The following is a 16308-nucleotide window of genomic DNA, read 5'->3' as shown; positions in this document are numbered from 1 at the left end:
CGAGATAAGAGACCTCCCAAAAATGAGCCCAATATTGGGGAAATTGAGGATATGCCATGGCCGGATCTTCTCACAGCTGAAGAGACTGCTAATAGGTTGGCTAGTCTTCAAGTCAAAATCGCAGAATTGCCTAAAAAATCTGGAGAAGAAATTTCCCAAAATGTTGCTGACAGCTCCCGAAATGTCCGTGAGATCGTGGAGTCTGCTACCAAAGTGTTGCATTTGTCTGATCAAATTGTGAATGATACGGAGGATGTCTACCAATGTTTTCATACTTTTTCTAAATATCCCAAACTATAGACTAAGGTTCTACTGTTATCAAAACTTTATTGTTGCTATGTTTTTTGTTGCTCAATCACAGATATTGGTGTGTCTGTCAATTTATTTTCTTTTTCTGAATTGCATCCTCTTTTCCTATAATATATTTTTGTTGTAATAGTGTATTAAATTATCAAATATTTAGTCAAAATCTCTACACTTATTATTGGTAATCATAGATATTCTATTTTTATAAAGATGGTTGATTATTATATTACCAAAAATAAAAGATAGTTGTTATATGAGGGTAGTTTTACAAAGAACATACTGTTACAAAGTTGGACGTTGTTGTTATAGGAGAAATGTTGTTTTAGAGAAGTAAAATATAACATAAAAATCGGTTCCGAAAAAAGTTGGTTGTTATGGAGAGGTGTTGTTATATGCGGGTGCCATTAGAAAGAGGTCTGACTGTATACAGAGTATTTGTATAATGGGGAGCACAATACTCCCGACTTTAGTGTATTTGCAGCTATAACTGATCAAATCCCAGGTTGTCAATATTGACACCAATATTTAAAAATTGTCCTAGTTAATAATATATCATAGACTATGTCCCTCGATAATACCGTTGCTAATAATAAGAATAGCATCAAAGCCAAAGACCGGAAGGAGAAACCAATTGGTTTATATATTCGCTTCCACGTACTTGGTATCAAAGCCAATTTTTTGACATGCCTCTGATATCAAATATTACACACACACACATACAATAGTCTTAGGAAGCTCGTGCTGAATTGGTGAATTTTGAAGTTTTTTCATGTTAAGAAAATTGTTGTAATATGTGAATTTAGAGTGCATTATGTGTTAGAGCCAATTTTTTTGACATGCCTCTGAAGCCCGTGCTGAGCCTGGGTCCATGATCAAGGCAGAAAATTCAACAATAATTTTAATTAGAAAAGAAATAATTTGATAAATTGTAAACAAATATAGTTAGATGCATTTAAGATTTTTTTTAAATGACTATAAGAGTAGTCGACTATTTAGTTTTGCTTTTCTTCACAATGGTACAGAAAAAAACTCTACTCCCTCTGTTTCTATTTAAGTGTATTAGTTTGATTGCGCATGAGATTTAAAAAATAAAATGAAACTTTTGAATTTTGTGGTCTTAAACTTGACATGTAGAATATTGGAATTGAAAAGCGTATTAAATATAGAAATATGCATTCTTTTTGGAACATGCCGAAAAGGAAAGTAAAATACTGAAATTATGATGAAGGATATATTATATTTCAGATAAGATTTCAATATATAGAATGATCCTTTTATTTCTTCATCATAGATTCTTGCTTTATTTATTTAAAAATATATTATATCACCGTAAAAGCCGATGTTTAGATAAACTAAAAATGGTTTAAGAGTTAGAAAAGATATATAACAAAATTAAACTTCAAAAGTTACAAAATTGTTAAAAGATTAAACGTTATTAAAAATAAATGCAAATATGGGATTAAGGAGCTGCCCACTTAGTAGGCACAATTACATCCCTTTCCCTGTTATTCTCTCCACCCCTAACTTAATTAAGCAAATTGAATAAAATGTAAACCTTTTTTTCTTTTATTTTCAGAGATCATCATCTTTTTTTTTCAAATATCTTAATATGATAATTCTTAAAAAGTTTTGATATCGTAATATACATCAGTGCAAAATCTTAAAAAAAAGTTTGCTAAAAAGACTTGTGGTTTACATATGTGAGATTAGTAACAACCATGTTTTATGAACTATCTGGTTCAAGAAAAAAGTATCAAACTATACATTCTACATTTATTCTTTTGTTGAGGAATTAGTGAACTTACTTATAAATAAGACGACAACAACAACAACATACCCAATGGAATCTCACGATGTGGAGTCTGGGGAGGGTAAAGTGTACGCAGACCTTACCCCTACCTTAGGGGGGTAGGGAGGTTATTTCTGAAAGACCCTCAGCTCAAGAGAAAACATGGCAAAAAGGTCAGTTAGGGACAAACAATTCAAAGCAGTATGAAAATGAAAATAATGAAAGCGAGAAAACCATGATACAACAACCTAAAAAAAGAAGCATTAGCTACCACTGATAAATAAGATACTTGCAGTACAAGAAACAACAGATAATACATAGCACGAATCAAAGGACAAGGAAAGAGAGCAAACTGCAACTACTAGTACAAAAAGGATAAGTGGGGCTAACCTTCTACCCTAATATGAGTCCTCCATAACTTCCTATCGAAGGTCACGTCCTCGGTAAGCTAGAACTGCGCCATGTCCTATCTAATCACCTCTCCCCAACACTTATAAATAAAACAAAATTTAAAATTTAAGAAATTGACACTTTATACTGATATTAATATATCCTAATTCTTAAATCATATATATCTAAAATACGTAAAGTAGCTACGTTTCTTAATTTAAACTTTCTTTTTTCTTTCAAAAAAATGTATGTGTGGAAATAACCGTTTCCCCCCTTTTTTCTTGAAGTCTAAGTGGAATATTAATTTGTAAACTTTACGTCAATAATAATATTATAACTCTACCATCAGCCCCAAGAAAGTTAGGATCAACTAAATTTAAGAAATTAAATCATGTCTCAATACAACAACGTACCTAAAAAAATTATTTGTTCTCGCTTTTATTTTTCTAAAGGATCGATTTTGATTTTATTTCCTACCATACCTAAATTTATATTTTCAAAATAAAAGATTATTAGTAAGAGATAACATAAAGAGAAATTTAATTATAATATTAGAATTTATAAAGTGAAAATATCATTTAAAGACTTCTCTCTCAATACCAAATGAGGTCTTCGAAGTTATTAGTGTTATATTGTTTTTGTCTTTATGGATAGTTGTTTCTTGGCAAAAGACATAAATTGACCCTTAAACTTGTCCCCAAAAGTCATTTTCACACTTAAACAGTCTTGGCGACCCATTACACACCTAATATATTTAAAAGTGATATTAATATCCCCTTGATGCATATATAACCAGTTGCACTAGGGGAGAGTGTACACACTCTCTCGCCATGTCAGTGCCACGTCGGTGCCACGTCCTTTCCCCTTCCCCCCGCCCTCCCTTTCTTCTTCATCCTTGCTCCATTTCTTATTGTATAACCACCATTGTTTCCGACGTCTACTATTTTTTAATTCTTTATTCTTTTTTTGCTTTCACAATTTTTACATTAGTTAACCCTAATTAACTACTAAATCCCTAAATAATTTTGATCTTTTTCATCACCAGAATCAATCCACCCCCATTCCTCTCTGCCTGTGACTTTAATCGTTTTACGATGGATTGACTTATGATTTTACTATGTATTTTTCTGGGTTCTATTGTTTAACTTGGTAGGATTTGATCAAAAAAATTCCAAATGCGATTTGGTCGGAAAAGTCTAATTTTCGAGAAGGTTGATCTTTCTGGGTTTTTTTTTGTTTTACTCATTTTGTTCTTCTAAGGAGTGGGTTTCATGTTTTTTCTAGTTCATTTTACCTCCATTGAAGTCCTTTTGTAAGGATGGGAGTTTTCCGGCGAGGCAGTGGCTAATGGGTGTCTCTCTCGATGAGTTTCGATGGGTTTAAGCAAAATACATCATGAGTTTTATGCAGAGATTTCACATGGTTTCCAGTAGGACTCGTCATCTTCCTAATGGTTTTTTCCGGTGGGTTCTCCGATGAGTTTGGGCAGAAAATCATAGAATTTATGGAGAGAAATCATAAATTTTTCAATAGAAGTCGTCGTCTTCTCCGTTACTTTCAACTTTCTTCCTTAAAACTTTTCTTTCAATAGGGGGGAGGGAGGGGGGGTGATGTTGGTGAAATGAAGAAGAAGGGTTTGGGGGTGGGGTAAGGTGGCGTGAAAGTGGAGGAGAAGGGAGGGCGGGGTGGTGGTGGTTTGAAGCTGGAAGAGAAGGGGGTGGGGTGGGGTTTGGGGGGGGGGGGGGGTAAGTGGTGGTGGAGGAATTAGTTTTTCTATTATTTAAAAATTATTTTTTATTTTAATTTGGACTCCACTTGCCTATTTTTGAATTATAATTTTTGTTTTTGTGGGGGTTTGGGTCTATTATACAAGAAAATTGGGATATTGACGATGATGTTTCACATCGTATTGGCGCAGGGTGGATGAAATGGAGGCTTGTTCAGGAGTTCTGTGTGATAAGAAAGTGCCACCAAAACTTAAAGGCAGGTTCTACAAAGTGGTTGTGAGACCGACATTGTTGTACGAGGCAGAGTGTTGGGCAGTCAAGAGCTCTCATGTCCAAAAGATGAAAGTTACGAAAATGAGAATGTTGCGATGGATATGTGGGAACACCAGGCGAGATAGGATTACGAATGATGATAACCGAGATAAGGTTGGAGTAGCATTAGTGGAGGACAAGATAAGGGAAGCGAGGCTGAGATGGTTTGGGCATGTGAGGAGGAGAGGCACAGATGCCCCAGTGAAGAGGTGTGAGAGGTTAGCTATGGATGGTTTCAGAAGAGGTAGGAGTAGATCGAAAAAGTATTGGGAAGAGGTGCTGAGATAGGACATGGCGTAGGTTCAGCTTACCGAGGATATGACCTTAGATAGGAGGCTTTGGAGGACTCAGATTAGGGTAGAAGGCTAGTAGGTAGTCACTGTTTTGATCTATAGTCTATTGTCCTTTGTTTCTTGCTACTATATGTTGTTTCTTGTACTTCGATTATCTTATTTATCTGTGGTAGGTACTGCTCCCTTTTTTTTTCTTCAGACTGCTCTATTTTGACTTATTCGCTTTCTTTAGTTTCATTTGCATTTTGCTTTGAACTGCTTGTGCCTATCTAACCATTCTCGTTGTGTTTTCTCTTGAGTCGAGGGTCTTTCGGAAACAGCCTCCCTATCTTCCGAGATAGGGGTATGGTCTGCGTACACTTTACCCTCTCCAGATCCCACATTGTGAGATTTCACTGGGTACGTTGTTGTTGTTGTTGTTGTCACATCAGCTTCTAGGGGATAAAAAATATCACTTTGAAATATATTAGGTGTGTAATGGGTCGCCAGGATAGGTTAAGTGTGAAAATGACTTTTGGGGACAAGTTTAAGGGTCAATTTTCGTCTTTTGCCGTTGTTTCTTTTAAATGACATCATCACCATTCACAAAATTTTAAGCACTTTAAAAGTCACGGTACATACTTCACTTGCAAAAAGTTTAACTAAAGGGCCATATAATTACCAAAAAGGTTTGGAAGTGTCTTGATTTATTTGAAACATACTTTAGTATATTATGCAATAAATAACAAGTACAAGGGCAAATTTGGAAGAGCTCTTCTTTTGATTAGACAGATGCTCAACTAAATAGTTTGAGATGCAACTGAAGACTACAAAAATCATTGGATTGCCCCTTATTATATATTGTAATATTCAGTATATTTAAATACCATTACAAAAGCTCATCACTGACCGATCCAACATACTTGGATAATATAGACCCATTCTCTTTCTCCTTAGTAAAACGTACACAACTTTTTGTACAGAGATTCGTTTACGCGCCACCATATGTGGTAAATGTATTTCGAAGGGCTGCAACTTTCATGTTTTAAGTTTTCTCAAATACCTTATAGATTTTTCCGAATACTCACTTTAAGCGAGTCCTAGTGCAAACTCACTTGAAAACATGCTTCGTAGAGTAACTTCCGACTTTACTTCGTCCAAAAACTCTTCTTATAACTTTTATAGGTTTCAAAACACTTCCCTTACTTCCCATCTTGGTTCCATTATGTCCCCATCTTACGAGTCAAACTTAGACCGAAGGCACGAGGTGGTATAGGTTAGAGAGAAAGGTCTAAGCAATATTAATGATATAATTTAACAAAGTAACAACGAAAGAAAGCTAGTTGAAAGATTGGAAGCTGTACAGAATTCGAGATGAAGAATGTCGGTAAGAACATGCATGTTATCAGAGTAATAAGAATTTAATTCAAATCAGTTAAATTATAATTATGTCTGTAATCGTCCCGTATTTCACTCTTTCATATAATAGAATTTGAAATTTTCAGAAATATACCGCCCAACATAGAATATTACGCTATGCATTCATATTTTCAGTTTATACAATATTATACAACGTAATACCTGGGGAAAACATTATACATAATATTTACCTTATATAAAAGTGTATAAAAGGTGTTTACACACAGATATGAACTAAATCCGGGCAACAAACTCAAAATACGAGCTAAAGCGAATAAATATTTTCTCCCAGAGTATAGTTTTCTCAAATAGAAATACCAATTAATTTTTTAAAATAAATACCCAAATATAACACCCCGTAATATTTTGAGAAATTAACATTAATAGCCACCCACTAAAATAATAGCCATCAAATGTATATTTCTTGTATATTAATATATGATTACATAAAATATACTTTTTGACACAAAATAATACTGAATTTGGGCAGCGAATGAAATTATTTTTGATCGATTGACAAAATATTTAACTTGCCCTAAATTTTTTAAAGGGAAATCTACATGGCATGACAAACTTATACTAGGTAATTATATTTAGTAGCTATAGTTTGTCTTAATTACTTTCCATAGCAAACATCGATATGTTAATCACATTTAATAACTGATACGGTAAAACACAGTAAAAGAAATCTGTATCCCCATTTCACACTTTTCAAACCGTTCTTTTCTCTCATCCTGAAGCAATCTTCTCCAAATTTTTCTCCATTTCCCTTCTACATGATCCTCACCTGATTCACTCATCTTAAATTGTAGCCGCACACTAATAGGTAAGTTATTGGGTAGTTTTTTAGTTTTCTATCGTGTATTTTGTTCTCTACAATCTTGCCCTCTATAATTTTAAGGAACAAATTTTACTTCATTGCCAGGGTTTTTGCGTTTTTATGCAAAAAAAGTGTCCGCCATTGTTAGGGTTTTTGAAGAAGCTTCGAATTTGGGGTTAATGGCGGACGGAAGCACTCCAAGCAGAATAACTAGAGGTATACCCAATAATGTGCAGTATTTTAATGATGCTCCATCTTTTGATTTGTGTATCTCTCAAGATGAACAAGAAATTGCATGCTCCGTTGCTAGAATGGCTGCCCAGAGTAGTAGTATCAAACGAAAAGATGTAGTTCAGACTCCATCAAATTCCAAAGCATCCATACCTAGTACTGATAAGCGGAGAAAGGGAAAAAATATTGTTGTAGATGTGCCTCAAAAGACAGTGGAGGTACTGTATTTCTTTTCATGAAGTTATGAATACAATGTATCTGTGTATTTTTAGTTTTTCAATGTTTGATACAATTTTTCCCCTTTTTATTGATAGTGTATTTAATTTGATTTTAGTCGTGAATACAATGTCATATTCTGTGTATGTGTTTTGTATATGATTTTACTGGTGAAAATACAATGCAAATAGATACACTGTATAAATTGAGTATTTTAGTTTTGATACAATATATTTTGTAATGAGTATTCTACATTATGCACCTTGCCATTTACCTTTTTTTTAGAGTTATTGTATTTTACTTTGTAGTGGGGGTGAATACAACATAGCTGTGAACACAGTGCAAAAAAATAGATACACTGTATAAATGGTTGTATTTAGATTTGATACAATATATTTTGTAATGAGTATTCTACATTATGCACCTTGCCATTTACCTTTTTTAGAGTTTTTGCATTTGTATTTTACTTTGTAGTGGGTGTGAATACAACATAGCTGTGAACACAGTGCAAAAAAAAGATACACTGTATATATGACTGTATTTAGATTTGATATACTTTATCATTGATCATGTTTTTATCGATATTGTATTTAATTAGTTCTTTGTGAAAGATCCTCCTACACGTTCGGTGCACATGAGTTGTTACACAAATACGGAGGTATTTAAACAGCTTAAGGACAAACTAACCGATGAGCAGTACAAATTATTCGGGGATACTTGCTTTGGTGTATTCCTCCAGATGCAGCACTGTGAGGTCCAAGCACATATTTTGAGGTGCTGCATGGTGAGAGATCTCACAGATAGTTCTACCGATGCTTTTTTGATGGACATAAAGGGCAGGGAATTGCGCTTTTCTATTAGGGAATTCACACTCATTACTGGTTTGAAGTGTATTGGCGATGAAGACGATTTTAAAGTCAACCGAAAACGGAAAAACAGGATATTGGAACAATATTTTGGTGAGTCTAAAAAATTGCCAAAAAAGGCAGATTTGGTTGATTGCTTCATGGACAAAAATTGGGGCCTCAATGATGGCGATGTCGTTAAGATTGCTATATTATATTTCATACATACGGATATCTTGTCCAATGAGAAGAATGCTACAAGGATACCAAGGCTACATTTTGAATTGGTGGAGACTGGTAGATACAGAGATTTCCCATGGGTTAAGTTAGCATTCTGCGATTTGATCAAAAGTATCAGCCAGAAGATGACTGTTGAGTAAAAGTTTTATAGGCTTCATGGAATGCCCCTTGCCATGCAAGTATGGTTGTACGAGTGTTGTTCATGTGTTGACAACACTCTTGCGGTTAAGTCGGGTGACAACATCCCCAGAATTCTTAATTGGAGGACCATAAAAAGCCAACCAACTTTTAAAGACCTGATGGACGGCATGTTTAAAGAAGATAACAACCTGGTAATTTGTTGTTCCAACTCTTTGAATTTTATATCTTAATTTCTCTATTTTAATTTTGTATACATACATAATCATGAATACATAAAATGGTGTATGTATACAAATTACAAAAACATAACAAATTGCATTATATATTTTTATACACATACTGATAGAAATTGAAATGTTGCTTAAGAGATGCATTCATTTGACAGCATAGTGCCGACCATTAATGAGGTTGCTTGTCTTCAATTGGCCCCGCTTGTCATTGGTATGGCACAAACTACCATTGCCCCGATGCTTGTAGATGATGATTTTAGTTCTACCCCTCCTCACAAGAAACGTAAGGAGAGACCTGTTGAAGGTTTTTCATCCAAGAAAACAAGTCCTCGCCCCGAAACAGTTCCAACTTCCAATATTAATACCCCTAGGAAGATGTCTTTTGTACAATCTAAAATGCCAGTTTCTCCAAACTCCAATCAGCAAGTGCATCCCAAAACCCCATTTGTCCAGCATGACATCCCAACAACCAACAAACAAGACGAGTTGTCTCTCATAAGGCAAGAATTTGATGATTTTAAGAAGTTGGTAAGAGTAATTTATAGCTTTCAATTAGTTTTATATCATGTGTTTTGAAAGTGTATGATAAGCATAAATATTGATATTTAATTCAAAATTTAGGTCAAGGACGAGTTTAATGATCTTCGCACAACGATGAATGATTTTCGCACAACAATCAATGACAACTTCACAAAGGTTCTTCAAGCTATCAAAGGGAATAATGATTCGGACAAGGTAAAACAAAACAATTAAAAACACTACTATATTCAAGTCAAATAAATATATATATTTGTTTCCTTACAGGGGGCTGCCAGCGAATCTCCATTTCAGCGGCATGACATTGGAATACATCGCTCATTTGATGACAACATCTTTGATACACCACCAAATCAAAATGAGACTTGCACAACTCATATTCTAACTGAGGTAATTTGTCTGTATCAGCATTTTTATCAGTATTCTTTATTTATACTTCATTGTATTTCAATTTTGTTGATGTCTAATTATGTGCATACATGAATATAAATGAAAACAACTACACTGACTGTATACATGAATACAACTGCATGTAGATATCTACTGTCTGTATACATGAATACAACTGCATGTAGATAACTACTGTCTGTATACATGAATACAACCTGAGAACACAAGTGGCTGCATCTCTTGTATTGTATACATGATTGTATATATGAATATAATTTACTGTGTATATATGACTGTATATGATTAAATCTGCAAACGAATAGAATATTTCTTGATTACCGAACTGACTATATACATGAATACAACTTAAACTACATATGTACTGTCTGTGTATACGAATATCGATATTTGATACAACTGACTGTATGTGTATACATGACTGTATATATGAATATAAGTATAATGTGTATATATGACTGTATATGATTAAATCTGCAAACAAATACAACTTAATGTATTCACCACTAACAACATGTATATATAGATACAGTTGTCAATTTTTTGAACATCGATACAATGTTAATACTGTATTTCCTTACACATAGGTCTTAGTGGGGGATGCTTGTGTCACCAAGGGTAATTCTAGTGGAGATACAATAAGGGCTGATACAGAAGAGATTCACGAAGGAGGTGTCATTTTTGGACAACACATTGAATCAGAGGTATTAAACCGTATTTAATCCTGTTCTATAACTCTTTTGTTCAAAGTTTTGGTAACTATTTTATAGTTTGCTTAATTCCGTTAAAAAGTGTCATCTAATGTTATCGTAGGGCTTCGGATCTCAGATCCCAATTGAGACATCTCAAAGAACAGTTGATGTTGTCCACATTGCTATTGATGGCATGCATAGCAATGAAGGGAGTCTCATGTCAGTTGGTAACAAAACTGTCCATTTACGCCCTGATAAAGGTGTATCGTCTACTACAGTTTGTGATGGTGCAGCTGATCCAAAACAAAAGAAAAAGTAGAACATTGGTGATGACAAACAGATTGTTCAGGGACCACAACATGTGGCTCAGTTTGAGTTGGCGGACGAATTGCTTCCATCTCAAAATACCATATCAAGAATTGTGATGACATTGTGTAAAGATAGACGTCCCGGGCCATTGCAAATATCCCCAATATGACAAATTTTGGCTCAACTTCGGGTTTGTATTATTGCATATTTCATTTTTGTATGCTTGTATTCCATTTTTTCTTGTATTTTAATTTGATTTAACTGAATTCAAGCAGGTAGTTCAGTTAAGCTGACTGAGATATTAGATGAAAAACACCCATTTGAGAATAATTCCAACACGGGGTGACATGATGAAAAGCCCTTTGCTGACTTCTCAAAATGGTTGAGGGAGGGGTTGCTTGTTAGACATGATACCAAGTAAGTTATTTTATCTACCACACTTAGCTGTTTTAATAGATTTTTTTCAATAATTTTGTTACATGTATTTTTATTTACTTTATAGAAAGAACAAAGAGGACCATTACAAAAAAGGGAAGGCAACACTGCCAAATTTTATGGACTTTGGTATTCAGAAAATCAATGACAAAAATTGGTTCTACCTTTTGTCAATGGATGGATAGATGTGGAATGATGAGGTGCGATGTATCTTTATTTTTCAAATATAGTATATATTAGTATGTCTTCCCTGCTTACTGTTTGTATACTTTTTTTTATGCAGCACATTGATGTCATCTTTTACTACTTCCGAAAGAAAGCAAAGTATGACACAAGTAGCAAATTCAAGTTTACCACTGTCGACTGTGTTTTCATGACAAAAATTGATGCAATAAACAAAGTGTATGCTGACCCGGATGGTGCAACAAGTGGTGGAAAACAGGAAGATATTTTATATGAATACGTGAAAGGCCATCGGTTGCAATGCACTGTCCCGTGGCATTTTGTTGACTATGTATTTATCCCAGTCAACATGAAAGATAAAAATCATTGGTTGTTGGCAGTCCTATCATTCATGGACAGACGTTTATATGTTTATGACTCCTACCGATCAGCGGGTCATGATGCAGCTGTTAAGGCGGAAATAGACAAACTGGCCTCACTGTTGCCTCTGTACTTACATCTCACTGACTTCTATGTTGAAAAAAAAGGAATTGATTTTACTCATCACCCGGCATACAAAGACAAAGCACTGGTTGATAAGTTTGAAGTTGTGTTTGTTGACAATCTGCCATAGCAAAGTCCCGGTAGCATGTACGTCGGTTTCTTTATTCTCTATACTTACATAGACGCAGATAAATTATTGTTTTAAAATACATATCTTTTTCATATTTGTAGGGACTGCGGGATATATGTTGTTGCATTTGCGGAGTATTTGAGTCATAGAGAGGATATTCCACCCAAAGATCTTGATGCCGAGTTACTTCGGAGGAGATATGGTGCACTTTTGTGGGTTTACGCTCAGAAGAATATTGAAGTCGATGTCGTAAGCAACAATGAGGCTCCTCCAAAGCCAGTTAGAGCAGTGATAGATTTTGATCAAGTTGAATTAAACATAGTTAATTAGATTCAAGTTTCTTGACTGTAAAACAGATTATGATGGTGTTTTCATCCTTTATGTTGTTGACTTTTTGATGACTAAAAGGCAATTGTTAGTATGAATACTCAATGTTCAGCTACTCTTTTAATGAATACATTCTGATTTTTTTACAATGTATTCATGTTTTGTTATATCTCATAGTTGTATTCAGAGTTGAATCATTTGCGTGTGATACAACATATGTTGGATACAGTGTTGTATCTCATAGTATGAATACACAATACACAATTTTGATGGTTATTTGAATAAAATGAGGACACACACCTTGTAGTTAAGAAACTTTTGGACCTGTATTTCATCGAATGAAGCAGCAATTATTTTGCATTCAGAGTAATATTCACACATAGTTGTATCTGTAATCAGCATATGTCAAATACACCCACACAAAATTGTATCTGCACTCAGTAATGTATTCATTTAAAGGCTGTATTCACAAAATATTATATTTGGGATTCAGAATATCTTGGATACAAGTTAGTGCAAATAGTTGTATACGCATTCAGAGTTGTATTCACACGTTGTTGTATCTAGTATCAGCAGATGTTGAATACATCCACAGACAGAATTTGCATCTACACTCAGTAATGTATCCACACAAAGTTGTATTGACCCAAAAGGTGTATTTTGGATTCAGAATATACTGGATACAAGTTAGTGCAACTAGCTATTTTTTGTATGCAGAGTTGTATTCACACATAGCTGTGTATGCAATCAGCATATGTTGAATACAGTGAAACAAGATTTTGTATATCTGCAATCAGTAATGTATCCACACAAAACTGTATTCACATAAAATTGTATTCTGGTTCTGGGATATTTTGGATACAAATCATTCAAATAGCTGTAGAACATAGTTGATAGATATCATTCCTTCAAACAATCTGTTTCTGCTTTCAGATCGTTAGTATTGTTTAAGTACTAAGCTTTAGTATCGGTACAGTTTTAAATCATGAACAAAATACACCACAAACACTTCAATGCTTTCATATAAAATCGTTTCCTTTATTCAGTGTTCCAAACAAACATACAGGACCAAAAATCAGGGAACATAAACGACAATCGTCCTTTGCAGTTGATTTGGTCCAATATTGGAAAACATTAGACAACAAGATTTAGAACGGAAACACCAACTACTTTCTTCGAGGCTCATTTGTACAAGAACGCCTATTGTGTCCAACATGTCCACACCTACTACACGAATTTGTATGTTTAGTTGAAAACCATTAAGATAAAGAATTATCGCGCTTCTTCTTTGGCCTTCCAGGCGGTCTCTTGTATCTCGGTGGAAAAACTACCTCTTCCAAAATGTATCCAGGTATTTTCCATTCACTCTCATCGGGTCGAGGATAAACTGGGATATCATAAGTCTTCATCACAGTTTCAGGTTTGTATATTTTTGAGCAATAGTTGTCGGCTGTGAGATTTTTTTTCTTAAGAACAGCCCAGGCATGTGGGCAAGGAATCTCCTCCATCTGAAACTCCTTGCAACTGCATGTCTTCTTTTCAATACAAACTATGAAACGCCGCCCCTCATCAATTACCGTGTGCACGTATTTGGTTGATGGTATTGCCTAAGAAACCATACAAAAATATATTAGCATGTTACAGGCGTATTTCGACTAATATATAAATATAAGAGTCATACAGACCATAAAATATACCAAAGAAATTAAATACACAAACAGATACACAGAAACTAACTGTCATGCGTGCAGATTTACACTCATTAATGGAAAGCATTTCATTGAATTTCTTCCCAAGTGTTGTGAATGTATATGAACCATTTTGTCGGTTAGTGTAATTCCAGCGCCCAAACATAATCCTAACTTCTTCCAGAAAATCAAATATTGGCAATTCTCTTGCTTGTACGAGAGCTGAATTGATAGACCCAGCAATATTAGACGTCATTGTCCATGCTCGGTTGACTGGAGCATAAAGCCTAGACCACTTTTCCTTTCCGGCTAGCTCCAAGTAATCCTTTACACGAATATCCACCGTCTCAACCTTTTCCATTAGCATGTCAAACTCATCCTGTGTATACGCTTTTGCCATTGCATAGTACACCCCACTCAGCACCTTGTGACTTTTTCTATATTTATTGTATACATTCTTCCAAAGATGCCATATGCATGCAAAATGGGGAACATTAGGATATACTTTGGATACAGCCTTGATGATGGATTCATGCCTATTAGATACAACATGGTGCTCTCCCGTAGCCCATAAGCTTCCTTGAACTGTTCGAAGAACCATGTCCAAGACTTATCATTTTCTGAATCAATCACGCCATACGCCAAAGGTAGTATATTCCCTGCAAAATCAGTTGAATACATAATTTTTTTTTTTTGAGTTCCATAAGCTTTTTATATAACTAAAATGATCGATTTTGAAATACCTGCACCATCCATCATGCTTGCTGAAACAAATGTCCTATTGTATGCTGTTTTGATGTGGCTGCCATCTACAACCACGATGGGTCGACAACATTCAAAGCCCTTTATAAAGGCATACAATGCTACAAAAAGATACAAGAACTCATTTTCAGATGTTTTCTTCATTCTTATATGAGAACCTGGGTATGTTTTATCCAAAATGTATACGTATCCCGGCTCCGTCATAGCCTTTTCTTTAGCACGCCATGCTTTCATGTATGGCACATCCATCCCAAAATCATTTTTAACATCATCTACTATATCACTAGGCACATACTTTCTCTTATAATTTCTAAATTTTGGCTTAATAATGCTAGCTATAAAACCACCACTAGCTTGATGTTGCGTATACACCTTATCCTTCAATGGCATGTATGTTTCTCCACGAACTCTCTGATTTTGAACATAGCTGATCTGTTGATACCTGAAGCTTTCAATTTCCACTCACATTGTCTAGAAAGACATGCAAGGGTGTAGCTGCAATACCGGATATGTATATATACATATACAGTCAAAAAATACACATCATATGATTATTCAAGACAGTGAATTTAGAAAATATATAATAATCAAAACACACATATAATCATGTATTCAAAATTAGTAGACATACATGTAAGCAGTTTAATACACTACCCTAACATAATTGTATTGAATTTATAGAGACATACAAATACATCAAAAAAATCAGTAACTAACTGACCTTACAGAATTTGACCTCTCTGTTCGGAATTGAAATCTATTGTCAATAGCATACTTCGTCATCACAGCTTTCAAAGTTTCCTTATCATTGTATACCTGATTTACCATGACTTCTTTCTGATTACGGTTTGAAATGATCAAATCATTCTCTCTTCCGAATATAACTATTTCCTTACTAGAAGCTGATGCCGCCAGTGCTACCGAATCATTAGCATCCATTTCTAGAATACCATTGGTATCCGCTATTGCTAGGCTACCTTGAATAACAATTTCTCCTGATAGACTGTATTCACGCGTCCCATCAGTTGTTGTGATACACAACGGATACATCCCGAACTGCCTATTCTCTTTCTTCAGTTCAACATACACCCGGACACTCATGTCATTGTGTATTTCCATAGGCATGGAATTACCATCGATCATATATTTGATAGTGATTTTTTTTTGATACTTGTATCTATTCGCACCTGCTTCGCTATTGCATCAACTAACTCATCATACGAGGTATACTCTTTGAACACTACTGCATCTATAGAGTAATTAACGAAACAATTGTCATCGTTCCAAAAACCAGAATGTCGAATTACCGCTGTTATATTAGACATTACTTGAATTTAGAACGATAAATTCAGGACTGCAAAAAATTAGCAACAAAATCATCCGTAAGACTGTTGTATCATCTATATCTGTATAAAT

At 34.7% G+C, this 16308-nt stretch overlaps 1 protein-coding gene across 1 annotated transcript; it reads right to left on the bottom strand.

Annotated features, from left to right (window-relative positions):
* Window positions 1-13701: 13701 nt before the first annotated feature.
* Window positions 13702-15993, bottom strand: LOC132630254 (uncharacterized). Its single transcript, XM_060345844.1, has 4 exons — window positions 15614-15993; window positions 14874-15334; window positions 14162-14715; window positions 13702-14049 (listed from the first exon to the last, which is right to left on the bottom strand). Exons 1-4 carry the CDS (start codon window positions 15991-15993, stop codon window positions 13702-13704), a joined length of 1743 nt encoding a protein of 580 aa, XP_060201827.1.
* Window positions 15994-16308: the final 315 nt, after the last annotated feature.

Source organism: Lycium barbarum, chromosome 3, assembly GCF_019175385.1.
Source record: "Lycium barbarum isolate Lr01 chromosome 3, ASM1917538v2, whole genome shotgun sequence".
NCBI lineage: Eukaryota > Viridiplantae > Streptophyta > Magnoliopsida > Solanales > Solanaceae > Lycium > Lycium barbarum.
This window is presented reverse-complemented; position numbering and strand designations above follow the sequence as displayed.